The sequence below is a fragment of the Gorilla gorilla genome, chromosome 10 (assembly GCF_029281585.2).
Source record: "Gorilla gorilla gorilla isolate KB3781 chromosome 10, NHGRI_mGorGor1-v2.1_pri, whole genome shotgun sequence".
Classification (NCBI taxonomy): domain Eukaryota; kingdom Metazoa; phylum Chordata; class Mammalia; order Primates; family Hominidae; genus Gorilla; species Gorilla gorilla.
In genome coordinates, this window is record NC_073234.2 from 110464146 (window position 1) to 110482693 (window position 18548).

An 18548-nucleotide genomic window follows, 5' to 3' on the forward strand; every position below is an offset into this window, starting at 1 on the left:
GTGCCATCTTGGCTCACTGCAACCTCCGCCTCCCGGTTTCAAGCAATTCTCCTGCCTGAGCCTCCTGAGTAGCTGGGATTACAGGTGCCCGCCACCACACCCGGCTAATTTTTTTTTTTTTTTTTTTTTTGTATTTTTAGTAGAGACGGGGTTTCACCATGTTGGTCAGTCTGGTCTTGAACTCCTGACCTCATGATCCACCCACCTCAGCCTCCCAAAGTGCTGAGATTACAGGTGCGAGCCACCCTGCCCAGCCGATATAGCTTTTAAAAAATCACTGGATGGCTGGGTGTGATGGCTCACGCTTATAATCCCAGCACTTTGGGGGGCCGAGGTGGGCGGATCATTGGAGCTCATGAGTTAGCATGGGCAACATGATGAAACCTCGTCTGTATTTAAAAAAATACAAAAATCAGCTGGGAGTGGTGGTGCATGCCTGTAGTCCCAGCTACTCAGGAGGCTGAGGTGGGAGGATGGCTTGAGTCTGGGAGGCAGAGGTTGCAGTGAGTCGCGATCATGCCACTGCACTCCAGCCTGGGCTATAGAGCCAGTCTGTCTCAAAAAAACAAAAACAAAAACAAAATCCTTGGAGGCTGAGCACAAGCACAGTGGCTCAGGCCTATAATCTCAGCACTTTGGGAGGTCGAGGTGGGAAGATCATTGCTTGTGGCCAGGAGTTTGAGACCAGCCTGGGCAACATAGTGAAACCTCATCTCCACACAAATAGAAAAAAATCATTTGAGTTAGGAGATCTGGATTCTGCTTCCAACTTTTTGTTAATCACTTCGCCTAATTACCAGTATGACCCTAGATTACATATTCATTCAGTAACTATTTACTTAGAGTTCACTGGGAACCAGTAAGTGCTATTGTCTCAGTGGAAGAATAAAATAAAAACTGAATGAGCTATAGAAAAGGGCTAAGAAAGCTAATGGCATGTGTGAGAAACCATGGGCAGCTGGGTCAGAATGTGGAGGGCCCTAAAAGGTCAAGTTATAGAGACCGGACTTAATTTCATAACATATGGGCAATGGGAAGCTACTGAAGGCTGGTAAGTAGCAGAGTGACATAATTTGATTTTTAACAAATATAACGCTGGTACCAGCACACAGGACAAGATGGAAAAGAAAGACTGGAAGCGAAGATATTAGGGTAACAAATCAAGAAAGGAATTTTAAAAGGCCTAAAATATGGTGAAGGAAATGAAGAGGAAGGGAGAAATTCAAGCAATGGAATGGTTAAAATTCAGTTATGGAATGAGAAGAGTGAGGCTTAGGGAGAGTAATTGCCTCTAAAGTTGCAAACATGGGTGACCAGAAAGACTGACTCTAATGTGAAAATAATAAAATTTTAGAAATAAGTATATGCAATTTCCAAAACCACCTCACTTCTGTTGCATGTATATAATTTCTAAAATGGGAATATGATCTACCATATTCTTAAAATCTTCTAAGGAGATTTTAAGAATCAAGTAAAATAAAGTACATGAAATCATACCAAAAATTATGAAGTTTAATAAAAATCCTTTTCTTTTTTTTTTTAAAGATGGAGTATCGCTCTGTCACTTAGGCTGGAAGGCAGTGATGCAATTTTGGCTCACGGCAACCTCCGCCTCCCCGGGTTCAAGCAATTCTTCTGCCTCAGCCTCCTGAGTAGCTGGGGTTATAGGCATGCGCCACTATGCCTGGCTAATTTTTGTATTTTTAGTAAACACGGGATTTCGTCATGTTGGCCAGGCTGGTCTCGAACTCCTGACCTCAGGTGATCTGCCTGCGTAGGCCTCCCAAAGTGCTAGGATTACAGGTGTGAGCCACCACACCCGGCCAATAAAAATCTTAAATATTACTACTGCCCTTGATTTTTCAAAATCAAACTTCAAGTTTCATTATTAGACTATTTCTCCCTACTACCAAGATTGCTTTGAACAAGACACTAAACATCTCTACATCTCTTTCTTCATCCACCAAATGAGAATAAAAATTCTAACCCTACCAGGTATGGTGGGTTACACTTGTAATCCCAGCACTTCGGGAGGCTGAGGTGAGAGGATCACTTGAGGCCAAGAGTATAAGATAAGCCTGGACAACAAAGTGAGATCCCATCTCTACACAAAAATTTTTTAAATTAGCTGGGTGTGGTGGCACATGCCTGTGGTCTCAGCAACATGAAAGACTGAAGCAGGAGAATCCCTTGAGCCCAGGAGGTCGAGGCTGCAGTGAGCTGTAATTATGCCACTGCGCTCCAGCCTGGGTGAGAGTGAGACCCTGTCTCACAAAGAAAAAAAAAATTAAAAATTCTAACCTCAGCATATGTGGTGAGGCCCAAAGGAAACAGTGTATGTGAAAATATGCTGCAAACTACAGTGTACATAGAAATGCAACAGAGGAACAAAATGCTATTCAGCTCAGCAAGTAAGGAAGGATTGAGTTGTTTGATTACAGATGTAAGGTCTTGAAACCCATGATCAGAAAACTTCAATGTGAGAACCATGAAATTACCAGACTCTAGGAGCTAAGCAGGGAAATCATTGAAAAGTCAAACATTTGACTTCACAAGGCTGTAAGACTCCGAGAAAGATGAAGTGGTCCTTTTCAGGAGAGTAAGAAACTTTATAGTGCTGACTGTGAGGACACTTAGGAAGACAAAGATGGGAATGACAAAAGCCAATCCTAAGAAGAAAAAAAAGTTGTAATTTGCCAAATTCTTCTGTCCAAAACATTTCAAGCAATCAAAAACTTTGAGGACCAACATTAACAATAAACAGGTAAACTACCCCTACTTTCTAAAGAGCACTCTGGTCTTTTTCCCTCACAATGGGTCCTGTTCCTACATCTGTCTCATTTCATCCTTCCTCCCATTTAAATCCAAAGCAGAACATAAACCTAAGAAAACAAAAGAGTATCTTTTATTTAGAATACGAAAGAACAATGGGAAAAATCAAGTTTTGCCTTGCTCCACCCTTGTCCATAAATCTTACCATAATTTTTTAGAATGATACTGATTATTCCAATTACTTTTTCTTATAGCACTCATAAAAAATTTTCCCGTAGAGTGTAGAAAAAAAATTTCTAATTTTTTCCATGTAAATTATCTTTGGTAAAATTTTACATAAAAATTGGCTTCACTGATATATTTTATTGACTACATCAAATTACACTATTTTAAGCCACTGAGTTTTCTCTGTGGCTATTTCTACCAAGTCAAATTTTATAGATACAAATATTACTTTGCACTCATAATTTCTACTGGTATACATATTTATTTGATAGCTGTACATATTCTCCTAAAAAAATCCATGGAATTTTATAATCTATAGTAAAAGTATGAGCAGTCACCCTCAGGTATTCCAGGACTGCTATATATTGCTAAGTGAAATCTATATGCATTCAATCCCTTTGCATACATCTTGCTAAGAGTATCCACAGCTGAGTGGTTAAAATGGAGGAGTCAAAACAACAGGATCGTAATGTAAGGTCTCCACAGTGAGCATGGCTATAACTCTGTCCAAGCATTATTTGAATGACAAATAGTAGAAAGTGATTTTCTAGTCTTCTACATGTATTATTTCTAGTATTCTGCATGTATTGTTTCTGTCATAAATAAATTAGGTTGGTGAAAAAGCAATTGCAGCCTTAAAAGTAATGGCAAAACCCACAATTATTTATGGGAACAAAATAAATTATAAATGTACCTTCTCCAAAATGGCTAAAAAGTGTAAGTTAAAAACTAAAAGTTAAAATATATTAAATAATTTGTATATTTTTAAATTTTATTATGTAATTTTAATTTATAATAGAGATGAGGTCTCGGCATGTTGCCCAGGCTGGTCTCCAACTCCTGGACTCATGCAATCCTCTGGCCTCAGCCTCCCAAAGTACTGCGATGACAGGTGGGAGCAGCTGCACCTGGCCAATTTGTATCTTATAATAATGCTGGAAGCCAGCGAATGAAGATGATACACAACAAATGGAGCTATTTGTAGTTACTATGGTAAGAGAAAACTATCTGGGTCTTATTGATTACGATATAGTAGTAGCTAGGCATTGAACAAAAGCAGTCCATTCAACACATCATGAATGCCAATACTTAAAGTTTAACAAAATGTGCTGAAAAGTTATAAAAGCTAACTTTTAAACGCAATAACTGCTATTATAACTGACTTAACAGGATGTTTTATTACGCCATTATCTTATCTACATAAGGCTTTAGCCTCCTGTATAGATGCACACTAACATGCCCAGCTTATTCAGTATCTTGATAAACAGAAGAGAAAAGCCTAAAGACATTTTGTTTCTATATGCAGATGAATTTTTGTTTTTTTTTTTTTTGAGACAGAGTTTTGCTCTTGTTGCCCAGGCTGGACTGCAATGGCGTGATCTCGGTTCACCATAACCTCCACCTCCCGAGTTCAATCGATTGTCCTGCCTCAGCCTCCCGAGTAGCTGGGATTACAGGCATGCGCCATCACACCTGGCTGATTTTGTATTTTTAGTAGAGACGGGGTTTCTCCATGTTGGTCAGGCTAGTCTCGAACTCCTGACCTCAGGTGATCTGCCCACCTTGGCCTCCCAAAATGCCAGGATTACAGGCATAAGCCACTGTGCCTGGCCCAGATGAGTGTTTTAGCTGCTGTTTTGAAATTCTATCAGGGATATTTCTGACTTTAAAAGCACAACAAACATACTTTGATTTTTGAAAGGTAGATCAAAATCAAGCAACACAACATACAAGTTAAAAAAAAATATAGAAATACCCTGAAAGCTACATGTGAATCGCTGAGAAGTGGCCCCTCTTTTTCGGTGTAATTTATGCTTGAATCTCCAGTGATTAGGTGTACACTTCCTTCCATGCCCGCTACTGAGCTCTGGCAGGCTGTGCTCTCTCCAGGATTCAATGCTTTCGCAAGAGTGTCAAATGCCCTGTATGAAGACATCAGAAGCTGTGAGCTTGACCAAACACCGCAATAAAATAACAATTCTACATAGGATTCTGGAATTAAGATTTAAGCCTAAAAACTGGCCAGGCTGGTATAGAACTCAAGTGATATGCCCCCCTCAGCCTTCCAAAGTGCTGGGATTACAGGCATAAGCCACATGCCTGGCCTAAAGTCTCTTTTTAAAATCTTGCATAATTAAGGGGGAGAAGCATCTTCATATTTTCATATAATAATATGTTTTTAAAAGTTATATATTTTATCGCTTGAGTCCAGGAGGGCAGGGCTGCAGTGAGCTATGATCACACCACTGTACTCCAGCCTGGGTGACACAGCAAGACCCTGTCTCAACTAAACGAAATTCTTTTTAATGAATTATTTTTTAAGAACATTATATATATGATATATATATATATATGATACTACAAGACTATCAGCCTATTTATTTTGTATACAAAAGTTACTTAGAACAAGGGTAAGAACTTATGTCAACTTTATTATACACAGTACAATAGGTCTTAAATTTTATTTAAAAATTCAGAAAACATTTTACTCATGTTTATTTTTGAAACACATTCTCCCTGTGTCAGCAAGGCTGGAGTGCAGTGGCATGATCATGGCTCACTGTAATCCTGAACTCCTGGGTTCAAGCAAGCGATCCTCCCACCTCAACCTCCCGAGTAGCTGGGACTACATGTGCGCACCACCATGCTCAGCTAATTTTTAAATTATCTGTAGAAACTGGGCCTCACTATGTTGCTAAGGCTGGTCTCCCAACTCCTGGACTCAAGCAATCCTGCCACCTTGGCCTCCCAAAGTGCTGAGATTACAGGCATGAGCTACTGCACCAGGGCAGAGAGTATTTTAAAATGTGTGGTCACATAGCTAAATCTAAACTGTAACAATTTGATATTAGAATAATAACAAACTAATGTTAGCAAATAATTACTCAAAATAGTTCCCCATATTTTTCAATAGGCCTCCTAGAGTTTCTTAAAATCTCATGTTCAACAAAGTATTACTTATTGTGACTCTTAAATGTAGTTTATTCAGTATATATATTATATTTTGTTGTTGTTTGAGACAGACTCTCGTTCTGTCGCCCAGGCTAGAGTACAGTGGCGTGACCTCGGCTCACTGCAACCTCCACCTCTGGGGTTCAAGGGGTTCTCCTGCCTCAGCCTACCAAGTAGCTGGGATTACAGGCATGCGCCACCACACCCAGCTAATTTTTTCATTTTTAGTAGAGATGGGGTTTCACCATGTTGGCCAGGCTGGTCTCAAACTCCTGACCTCAGGTGATCCACCCCTCTCGGCCTCCTAAAGTGGTAGGATTACAGGCATACGCCACCGTGCCCAGCCAATTCAGCGTATTTTTATCATATCTTTTTTTTTTCCTTTAGAGATGGGGTCTAGTTGCCGGTTGACTCAAAATCCCAGGCTGAAGTGATCTTCCCGCCTCAGCCTCCTATACACTAATGTGTTCAGCTTATTCAATATTTTAAATGATAAACGCAGTGTAGGAAAACCCTGAATAAATTGTTTCTATATCCTAAGCATTAATATTTACAGAATAAAAAACAGAATTCTGATACTACTTTCTTCAACTGTAACTTAAAACTGTAGTTGATTAAACTAAACCTTTTACATTAATTTTCATCACTAGAAATTGAGGAGCAGGATCAATATGATTGCCTAGAAAGACAAGTGTTTCGCTCTCCATACACATCTTCATCTTTAGAAGAAAAAATTCCTAAGTTTTAAGACCACATTTCTAATCTTCTAATATTCACTTACTGATTTTGTCATTTAGAATATAACCTTTCATAATGAATGCAGGTTTTCAGTGAAAACTTACTATGCCTTAAATTTTCTAAGTGAAAATAGAAATGTAGGTTAAGCATTCCTAATACTAAAATCCAAAATGCTCTAAAATCACAAACTTTTTGAGCACCAACATGATGCCACAAGTGGAAATTTCACACCTGACCTCTCATGATGGGTTGCAGTCAAAAAGCAGGTGTATAACAGTTTATTCAGTGTTTATTCCCTGTCCCCAAGGGAAAAAAGATCCTCCCAGCTGAGATAAATCTTTTCTATATATGCCCAGATTCCCCCAAGCAAGCACGCCCACTAAGGATGATAAGATGGCACATGTACAGGCCAGACATGCCAATGGCAAGTTCCCCCGATTCCCCATAAGGAGCCAAGGCCTATGGGTATTACCCACTGTGGATTTTTGCATATTCTCTTCTTTGTGGTGTAAAGATATTTTTGAAAAGGTCAGAAAGGCCTGCATGGTACCCAGAGTAATGCAAACATTCCAAAATCTGAAATCTGAAATGTTTCTGGTCTGAACAAAGCATTTCGGATAAGAGATAATCAACCTGTATTTGTTTTCTGAAACTTTTATAAATAGCATTTAACATAAAAATGTTTTAAGAAGTACTGAAAGACAAGTAAACAAAAGGACATTGATAATCAAAAGATACCTTACCTTGAAACATCACCGTTGGTCTGCATTTCTTGAAATTCACACAAAGAGGTATCATCATTGCTTAAGCTTTCAATCATAGACATTTCATTACTATTTTGAGAAAGATCTTTAGTTTTTCCAAGATTCGCTAATGATGTAACCACACTGGCCAATGTACTTAAATCTCCCTGACATGATTCAGCCTTTAAAAAAAAGGGTATTAAAATTCTGTGAATTGGTATCACTATTTTTTTCAATCTGAAATATCCAATTATAGATTATGATATGCCAACAGAAGAACAGTATGATAAATGAAACCTGGAAAGTTAAAGGGCTGAGCTTTCAGAAATTTATTGAGGAAAATACAAGTTTAAAAACATCAAGTGTATTTCTTAAGAAATGTTTATATGTTACTTTGTTGTTTTTTTTTTTTTTTGGGATGGAGTCTCGCTCTGTCACCAGGCTGGAGTGCCGTGGCATGATCTCACCTCACCGCAACCTCTGCCTGCCAGGTTCAAGCGATTCCCCTGCCTCAGCCTCCCAAGTAGCTGGGATTACAGGCATATGCTACCATGCCCAACTAATTTTTTGTATTTTAGCTGAGACAGGGTTTCACCATGTTGGCTAAGATGGTCTTGATCTCCTGACCTCATGATCTGCCTGCCTCGGCCTCCCAAAGTGTTGGGATTACAGGCGTGGGCCATCGCGCCCGGCCGTATATGTTACTTTTTTTTAAGAGACAAGGTCTCCCTTTGTCACCCAGACTGGAGTACAGTGGCACAACCACAGATCACTGCATCCTTAAATTTCTGGGCTCACTGATCCTCCTACCTCAGCCTCCTGAGCAGCTGAGCCTACAGGTGTGCACTGCTATGCCTGGGTTGTTTTTTCATTTTTAGAGATGGGGTCTTGCTGTGTTGCCCAGGCTGGTCTTGAACTCCTGGTATCAAGTGATCCTCCCTGCCTCAGCCTCCTGAGTACAATTTCTAAAACTTACTATACAAACTATAAACTTGTATGGAATATAAAGAATACTAGTGAAGAGTGGGGGAAAAAATGGCAAATGAATTGTTGAACAGACTTCCTAGGATGCCAACTTTTGCCAGACACTGTGTTTAATTAAATGTGTTAAAAGGCACTGTGTTAAACACAAACATTAAAAGAAATTGATCAGTTACCCATTATTCTCTTCACTTTTTTGTCACTGGAGTTGAAAACTCTCTTTATATAGGTAAGATACTGATCTTTCTATTTGTCTTTTTTTTTTTTGAGACAGAGTCTCACTCTGTCACCCAGGCTGGAGTGCAGTGGTGTGATCTCAGCTCACTGCAACCTCCAACTCCTGGGTTCAAGTAATCCTCCCACCTCAGCCTCCTGACTACGGGTGCATACCACCATATCCAGCTAATTTTTTAATTTTTTGTAGAGATGGGGTTTCATCATGTTGCCCAGGCTGGTCTCAAACTCCTGGGCTCAAGGGATCTACCTGCCACAGTTTCCCAAAGTGCTGGGATTACAGACATGAGCCACCGTGCCCGGCTTGTCTTCATTTTTTTAATGTTTGTTGAAAATGTGTATATTACTTGTGCATTAGCTACAATTCTTTTATAAAAAAGAATTTTCTCTCAACTCTTTTGACAACTCAGAAATATAATTTGTACAGGAAAGGCAGGTAAGTGCTTTATTTTTCTTTTACTTTGTTATCAATTTTCAGAGCAAGAAGCTGATATCCTAGCAATTTCTAATTATGATACATGAGTTTTTCTGAGTATAATTTTTAATTCATAGATTTTCATATATTTGATGCTTTATATATTTGATTTAAATTTATTAAATTCTTTTGTAAATCCTTTCCCATCCTAACCTAATGAGAAGCCTTTTAAGTTGCCTTCTATGGCCTACTGGGCCAACCCCTTAATGGTATCTTCTTATTAATACTTTCTTCATGGTTTTTTCTTTTTGGTGTTTTTTTTTTTTTTTTTTGAGACAGAGTCTTGCTCTGTCGCCAGGCTGGAGTGCAGTGGTGCGATCTCGGCTCGCTGCAAGTTCCACCTCCTGGGTTCACGCCATTCTCCTGCCTCAGCCTCCTGAGGAGTTGGGACTACAGGCGCCCGCCACCATGCCCAGCTAATTTTTTGTATTTTTGGTAGAGACAGGGTTTCACTGTGTTAGCCAGGACAGTCTCGATCTCCTGACCTCGTGATCTGCCCGCCTTGGCCTCCCAAAGTGCTGGGATTACAGGCGTGAGCCACTGTGCCTGGCCCTTTTTGGTGTTCTTAATACTAAAATAACACATATGTTCCCATGATGTTTCATTTATTATAACAATCAGTTTCTGTGAGATTTTGGTGAATCAGTAGAATAAAATAATTTTTGTGCCTTCTCCAAATTAATCAATGGTCCAAAAATCATTTACTGAAAACCCTACCAGTTATCATGTTCTTACATAATTAATACCTATATATGCATTTTATTTAACTCCCATAACAACTCTGAAATAGAAATCATCATTCCTCTATTGCTAACCAGAAAAATGACCCAAATAGTAGAGGTGGGACTGGCTGACTGCCAAAGTCTATGCTTTTTTTTTTTAAGAGACAGTGTTTTTTAGAGACACTCCTATCGCCTAGACTGGAGTGCAGTGCCAGGATCATAGCTCACTGCAGCTTTGAACTCCTAGGCTCAAGTAATCCTCTGCCTCAGCCTCCCAAACAGCTGGGACTACAGGCATGTACCACCATGCCTGGGTAATTTTTTTATTTTTAGAGACAGAGTCTCGCTATGTTTCCCAGGTTGGTCTCAAATTCCTAGCCTCAAGGAACTCTTCAACTTCAGCCTCCTGAGCTGCTGGGATACAGGCTTGAGCCACTGTGCCCAGAAAAGCCCATAATGTTAAGCACTGCCCCAAGAAATTTTCTTATATTTGAATAAAAAGTACATTAGTTACAATTTTAAATGCTTTAATATTCACCTAAAACTTAGAAGCTTATATAGTCTCTTCTACCTAGCAACATATCTAACTAGATTCTTTTTTTTTTTAATTTTTATTTTATTTTTTTATTGATCATTCTTGGGTGTTTCTCACAGAGGGGGATTTGGCAGGGTCATAGGACAATAGTGGAGGGACGGTCAGCAGATAAACAAGTGAACAAAGGTCTCTGGTTTTCCTAGGCAGAGGACCCTGCGGCCTTCCGCAGTGTTTGTGTCCCTGGGTACTTGAGATTAGGGAGTGGTGATGATTCTTAACGAGCATGCTGCCTTCAAGCATCTGTTTAACAAAGCACATCTTGCACCGCCCTTAATCCATTTAACCCTGAGTGGACACAGCACATGTTTCAGAGAGCACAGGGTTGGGGGTAAGGTCACCGATCAACAGGATCCCAACGCAGAAGAATTTTTCTTTCTAACTAGATTCTTAAGTTTTTGCCCCTAAAGGCTCTTAGCCAACATAGAAAACTTTCATCTTGTGACTTCAGAGTTTTGGGGCAATTTATCAGAGAAACTTACCATACGGTTGTCATAACAATTTAATACAAAGATATACAAGAGAGCACAGTGTCTGGGCAGAGTAGTTTGTCAAGGAAACCTAGTTCCCTTCCTTTCTTAAAGGAGTTAATATGTCAGTAAAACCAATTATCATTCTAACCTTGAATCATGCAGACAGGGCTAAGTGAAGTTTTCCAAAATATATGGCAAGAGGCCACTGCCTCACCTAGCAATTACATGCTAAAGCCCAAACTGTAAGATAGATACTTTCATTACTCTTATTTTACAGATGAGAAAGTAAGGCACTAAGAGGTCAAATAACTTGCCTAATGTTATATAGCTAGTAAGTGGTAGATGAAATTTGATTTCCGAGCCTAAGTATTTAGAGCGCCTTAAAGCATCAAGTGACAAATATATAACAAATCTTGCATAAACAGGACAAATAATCTTATAGGTTATATAAAATCAGATCCCGGCCGGGCGCAGTGGCTCACGCCTGTAATCCCAGCACTCTGGGAGGCTGAGGCAGGCGGATCATGAGGTCAGGCGATTGAGACCATCCTGGCTAACATGGTGAAACCCTGTCTCTACTAAAAATACAAAAAATTAGCCGGGCGTGGTGGCGGGCGCCTGTAATCCCAGCTACTTGGGAGGCTGAGGCAGGAGAATGGCGTGAACCCAGGAGGCGGAGGTTGCAGTGAGCCGAGATCAGGACACTGCACTCCAGCAGCCTGGGTGACACAGCAAGACTCCGTCTCAAAAAAAAAAAAAAAAAAAAAAAAATCAGATCCCAGCTAGGTAGGGAGGCTCATGCACATAACCCCAGCAATCTGGAAGGCTGAGGTGGGAGGGTCACTTGAGCCCAGGAGTTCGAGACCAGCTGGGTAACACAATGAAACTCGGTCTCTACAAAAATAGGAAAAATTAGCCAGGCACAGTGTCATGTGCCTGCAGCCCTAGCTTCTTGGGAGGCTGAGGTGAGAGGATCCCTGGAGCCTGAGAGGACGAGGCTGCAGCAAGCCATTACTGTGCCACCACCGTACCCCCAGCTTGGGTGACAAGAGGGGACCCTGTTTAAAAAACAAACATGGTTGAGAGAAACCCTGATCATAGGCTTCCTAAAATCTGTTTTCAGATATGAGTTTTCAGGAGAAATTTTTGCTTCTTGTTCTCCCAAAGGGCTTCTGACAAGTACAGAAACTCTTCATGTTCAATTTAAATAAACAAACTGTTTTTCCTTTAGACCCTTGGTCTAACATAGAGCTGCTCCAATCTCTAAGAGAACTGGATGACTTGGATACATAAAAGGAGAGCTCTTGCAGTCCTATTCCTACTCTTGACTCAAGTAAATATTTTGATGGAGGTGAGCTAAGAATTTCCTTTTACCTGAAATATTTTAAGTATTTTGGCACTAAAAAATAAAAAAAGTATTTTGGCACTAACAAATCTGTAAGGGAGCATAAAAGAAATATGAAGAATTTTACAGCTGGGCGTGCTGGCTCACGCCTGTAATCCCAGCACTTTGGGAGGTCGAGGCGGGTGGATCACGAGTTCAGGAGATCGAGACCATCCTGGCTAACAAGGTGAAACCCCATCTCTACTAAAAATACAAAAAAATTAGCTGGGTGTGGTGGCAGGTGCCTGTAGTCCCAGCTATTCAGGAGGCTGAGGCAGGAGAATGGCGGGAACCCGGGAGGCGGAGCTTGCAGTGAGCCGAGACTGTGCCACTGCACTCTAACCTCGGCAACAGAGTGAGACTCCGTCTCAAAAAAAAAAAAAAAGAATTTTACACCTATAATAAATGTCTTACTGAGGACTCGTATTTCAAGATGAGGGAAGAGTATGTGTTTGTTGCTTTTATGTTGAAGGGATAATCATCCTAGTGAAATTATGAACATTTCTGATTTTCTTTTTTTTTTTTTTTTTGAGACAGAGTTTCGCTCTTGTTGCCCAGGCTGGAGTGCAATGGCACTATCTCGGCTCACTGCAACCTCCACCTACCGGGTTCAAGCAATTCTCCTGCCTCAGCCTCCCGAGTAGCTGGGATTACAGGCATGCGCCACCACGCCCAGTAATTTTTCCATTTTTACTGGAGACGGGGTTTCTCCATGTTGGTCAGGCTGGTCTTGAACTTCTGACCTCAAGCGATCCATGTGCCTCGGCCTCCCAAAGTGCTGGGATTACAGATGTGAGCCACTGTGCCCAGCCGAACATTTCTAATTTATATTTAAAAAAAAAAGGCAACTTGTAATATGGAATATTTAAGAACAAAGCAATTTACCAAAGCAAAGGAAGTGATTGGGAAAACATTTTAAAATGCTTAAAAATATCTAAGCTTTAAATTGTACTAAACACACCTTATCTGATGTCATCAGCACAGCTGACTCAGTTTTTACTCCAGATGGATGAATATTCACGAACATTCCTGAATCTAACAGTCCTGTTGACCTGTAACAAATCAGCACAAATTTTGGCCTGAGTTTCATTGGGAAGAAAAACAAAATGACCAGCTACTCAGTGTGTTTTACTTTACCTTGTACTTTCACTATCTGTTACAAAAGTTGGAGTTGCAGTTAATGGGCTACGAAGGTCCTTTCGGATATAGATTTTTTCTGTTGAAGCGGCACAGTTGGAAGATTTTTCTCGTGATACTTCAATGGGTTTTCTTTCACATTGGACAGCTACAAAAATGTGTTAAACTATTATATCACAATATAGGATTTACAGACAATTAGAAATGTAAGCTGTAGGTAAGCTTAATGCTGCTAATAGGAGACATGGCTACCATACTAAACTCCAAAGATAACCATCAATCTTTAGAAATTATGTGCAAGTTCAACAAAGTTGCTTTAGATTAGTAAAACCAACCAATTTGCATCTCTCATTCTTTTTGCCAAACACAAACTACAAATACGTGCTTTTTACACAGGTATTCAATAAATATTAGTTGAATAAATAAAAAAATACATACGTATGTCTGTATTCTTATATTTTTAGTTGGAAAACTGTAAACTAAAAAGTATACATATTTGACATATTTTGTTAATTTCAATACTCTTGTAGTTTGCTGGAATCTTTAAAAAGTATTTTCTCCTTAAAAGCTAATACATACAGTCTTGCTTCATTCCAAACGCAATACATCTCTGTAACCTGCAGTATTGACAGCGGTTTCGGTGGTGCTTATTAATAATACAATCCTTTGATCCTCGACATGAATATACTAAATTTTTTCGGATGCTTCTTTTAAAAAATCCTTTGCAGCCTTCACAAGTTACTGCTCCATAATGACGTCCTAGAGAGAAAATGTTTAAGAAAATATAAAAGTCACATTATTTCAGAACAGAAATGACATAAGCCAATTTCTTCCCTTTAACCAACATATAAGATGAAACTGATTTTTGAGCTTCTGACATGAAAAACATTTTTAGAAGTTATTTTTATTTATCATAACTTTTTTAGAGACGGGATCTCGCTCTGTGGCCCAGGCTGAAGTGTAATGGTGTGATCACAGTTAACTGCAGTCTCAAACTACTGGACTCAAGGGATATCCCCAAGTAGCTGGGACTACAGGCTTGCGCCACCACACCCGACCAGTTTTATTATTTTTTTTTTTTTTTGTAGAGGCAGTCTTGCCATTTTGCCCAGGCTGGTCTTGAACTCCTGGCCTCAAGCGATCCTCCTGCCTCCACTCCCAAAGTGCTGGGATTACAGGCATGAGCCATCTCACCTGGCCTAATGTAATATATTATTAAAGATCAGAAGTCATTATTTTTAAATGATTCCTTTGCCAAAATTTCTAGTTTTCACATTAAAAAATGTTTCTACAGCTGGGCGTGGTAGCTCACGCCTGTAATCCTAGCACTTTGGGAGGCCAAGGCAGGTGGATCACTTGAGGTCAGGAGTTCAAGACCAGCATGGCCAACATGACAAAAGCCCGTCTCTACTGAAAATACAAAAATTAGCAGGGCACAGTGGCACACGCCTGTAGTCCCAGCTACTCAGAAGGCCGAGGCAGGAGAATTGCTTGAACCCAGGAGGCAGAGGTTGCAGTGAGCCGAGATTGCACCACTGCACTACAGTCAGGGTGACAGCGCAAGACTCCATCTCAAAAAAAAAAAAAAATTTTTTTTTTACATGTTCACTTTCAAAAGTGAAATATGCATTTTATTTCATTACAAATCAAATTAAATTGCACTGAAGTTAAAAAATATAAGTGAATAAAGAACTTTGGGACCGGGCATGGGGGCTTACACCTGTAATCCCAGCACTTTGGGAGGCCAAGGAGGGGAGGGTGGATCACCTGAGGTCAGGAGTTTGAGACCAGCCTGGCCAACATGGTGAAACTCCATTTCTAATAAAAATACAAAAATTAGCCATGTGTGCTGGCATGCACCTTAGCCCCAGCTCCTTGGGAGGCCGAGGCAGGAGAATTTCTTGAATCCAGGAGGTAGAGGCTGCAGTGAGCTGAGATCACGCCACTGCATTCCAGCTGGAGCAACAGTGAGACTCTATATCACAAACAAAGAACTCTGGGAAAAAATTAGTTAAATGTTATAGGCTACAAATATGAACCATAAAAATGACATACTCCTTTATTTCTCTTCTTACTTTTGGTAGAAGAAACATGGTAGTGTGGTAGTTATTTCAACAGCACGACACATATAGGAAGTTATTTTTTTTTTTCTATTTTTAGGAGGTTATTCTTAATGTTACCTGATGCTTTGTCTCCACATACTACGCAAAGATCAAAAACCTTATTTGGTCCTTGGTCTGGAGAATTATCTGTTAGGAGCTAAAAAAAAAAAAAAAGAAAAAAAGAAAACAAAAACGAAAACCTGTTGTTACTCAACAGCACTCATTCTATTAAAAAAATTAAAGAACATTCAGTTGGTCTTGCTTTGTTGCTTTCTTTTTCACAAGTTATTTTTAAACTTTGTACTCTATGAAGAGCTCAGAACCTTTCCACATGTAATGACATGACAAAAATAAGCTTATAATGGCATAAAGAGATAACTCTAAACCTTTTAAATAGAAAAGGGGCTATAAATAAATTTCCTTGAGGTAATTATAATCATGCAGATGTGCTTGCTATACAAAGGTATGGACTCAAAAAGCTCATCACTAGGCACAGCTAATAAGATACTGGCAAAGGAAACTAGTTTCTTCTTTAAAAAACAAAAAAAGGCTGGGTGCGGTGGCTCACGCCTGTAATCCCAGCACTTTGGGAGGCTGAGGCGGGCAGATCACCTGAGGTCAGAAGTTCAAGACCAGCCTGACCTACGTGGTGAAACCCTGTCTGTACTAAAAATACAAAAAATTAGCCGGGTGTGGTGGAGAGTGCCTGTAATCCCAGCTGCTTGGGAGGCTGAGGCAGGAGAATCACTTGAACCCAGGCGGCAGAGGTTGCAGTGAGCCGAGACTGCACCACTGCACTTTGGCCTGGGAGACAGAACGAGACTCCATCTCAAAAACAAAACAAAACAAAACAAAAAACAGCAAACTAGTTTCTTCCTTTAGGTTTATCTTTCAACCTTTTCATCATTTTCTTTCAATCTTGAAATGTGAACAAATAAATTCAATTAAAGAAAATGGAATGGCATTTGAATTCCTCCAGGAATACTTCTGATTTTATGAACTTTAAATGGTTCTTAAAATGACTGCCCCTTACTATGTAATATATAGCATCATTTCTTCTTATATCACCACAAAAATCAGTCTTCAGTAAGTACTTAAGCTTCTGGTACTAGATGTCCTATGAAAGCATCTATGGCAAGTATTACTCTTTTCTTTAATAGCCTACCTGTTGCAAATGGTGCTAATCTTTTATCTATTATTCCTAAGTCTGGAAGGAGATATTGAGAGATTAAGGGATTTACCCACATTCATGAGAAAAACATCAGACCAAGTCCAATAGTGGCACATCCTACAATATACCTGGCCAGTACTCCTCACGTAATTGTCAAGGTCATCAAAAACAAGGGAAGTCTGAGAAACTGTCCTAGCCAAGAGAAGCCTCAGGGGACATGTCAACTCAATGCAATCAGGTATCCTGGATGGGATCCTGGGACAAACAAAGCCATTAGGCAAAAACTAAGGAAAGTCTAAACACCTATAAACTTCAGTTAACAATGTATCAGTATTGCTCATTAATTATAATATATCATGAATGTAAAATGTTAATAATAGGGGAACTGTGTGTATTTACGGGGGAGTAATATGGGAACTCTGTTCTATATGCTCAGTTTTTCTGCAAATCTAAAACTATTCTAAAATATCAAGTCTACTACTTCAAGAAAAATTAAGGTACATATAATGTTACACATTTTTTTGTGACTTTTGTCTTGTTGATAAAACAACTTCTTATAAATCTGTGACTGTATCCACTTTCTACCTTTATTTCCAAAACTAATACAAATATCATTGGATGAATAGATGATATCAGGATATACAGGCAAAATTTCGTGTTTTATGAATTCAGAGTTTTTCAATCCAAAGAGGAATTTTCTTTCGTGAGTTTTTCATCATAAAAGATGGAACCCAATTTTAAGTAGACCCCCTTCAAAAAGTTTCTGAAGGCAAACTTCAGAGTACATTATATTTGTATTCGATCATAGCAACCAGCAGTGAAAACATCGACATAACCACAGGCATGTGGTGTATAAAAGTTTTTGAGTCTTTGAAGAATAATAGGTAATTTTCTATTCTAGCGAAAACTAAAATGATGTAATGTTAACATATACTACTTCATTCCAGAGTAAAGCAGGAGACCATGACTGCACTGCTTGCTATTTCATGAAGATGTGCATGACAACAAAGGAGGCACAATGTTGAAGCCAGCAGCTATAGTCCAAACTTCTTGATTTGGCAGCTTCCTGTTTGTAGCACAGGCAGCTTGGTTCTGAAAAATACAGCTACAAAAGCTGCTCCTGATTTGACAATTTCCTAATTATGAAGTAGGAGGTCTCTTAGAAGCCAGTTTTGCAGCATGCTCCAATAGTCGATCTTGAAAACCTGGATTAGAACTGTTTCTTCAACCTTCCTAACAATTCTGCAAGCTCTCTATATCCTTTATTAAAGGCTGTCGTCCTGGCTACAATAGCCAGAGTGGATCTTACTGTATGCAACAAAGAATCCCCAAAATATATGAGTGTGAGGAAAGTACAGTGGCCCATAGGAGAGGGCTGTCACTGTAGATACTGTGTTACACATAATTTTATGCATTTTTTTCCTACTGAATATACACAGATCTAAAGTCTTCATGGCAGGGCTTATGATTAAAATTTTTTTTTATATATGTAAGAGGAAAAGACACTTCTATAGTTATTTACCTGCAGGTGTTGTGCAGACAGATCAGGAGTGGTAAAAAATAACTGGTTGACACCTGCTGCATCTGGAGTTGTAAGGAAAACTTTTCCCGGAGTGGAATCTTGCCTGGCCAGAAAGACTTTGCTTGGAGTAGAGCCGTCGTGATTTGTCAGAATGAACTGCTTGCCTTGGGTATTATGATCAAGTGCTGTCACAATCTGGATTTTCTGCCCAGTTTGCTGCTCTGTAACAATCTAACAAAATCATGAAAAATACTCAGTGAAACTCAATCATTTTTCTTTAATGACACAATTATCTTCTTAGAAAAGCACATTACATATATATTCA

General features: G+C 39.4%; 1 protein-coding gene across 5 annotated transcripts in view; it reads right to left on the reverse strand.

Annotated features, from left to right (window-relative positions):
• Positions 1-18548, reverse strand: part of NR2C1 (nuclear receptor subfamily 2 group C member 1) — a 51854-nt gene that overhangs the window by 22461 nt on the left and 10845 nt on the right. For all 5 annotated transcript variants that reach the window (XM_019039307.3, XM_055357421.2, XM_019039309.3 and 2 more), the window contains exons 3-9: positions 18224-18454; positions 15609-15687; positions 14008-14187; positions 13429-13576; positions 13253-13343; positions 7431-7612; positions 4754-4919 (exon numbers count right to left, since the gene is read on the reverse strand). In XM_019039307.3, coding sequence (XP_018894852.1) covers positions 4754-4919; positions 7431-7612; positions 13253-13343; positions 13429-13576; positions 14008-14187; positions 15609-15687; positions 18224-18454 — 1077 coding nt within the window. The remainder of the gene's footprint in view (positions 1-4753; positions 4920-7430; positions 7613-13252; positions 13344-13428; positions 13577-14007; positions 14188-15608; positions 15688-18223; positions 18455-18548) is intronic.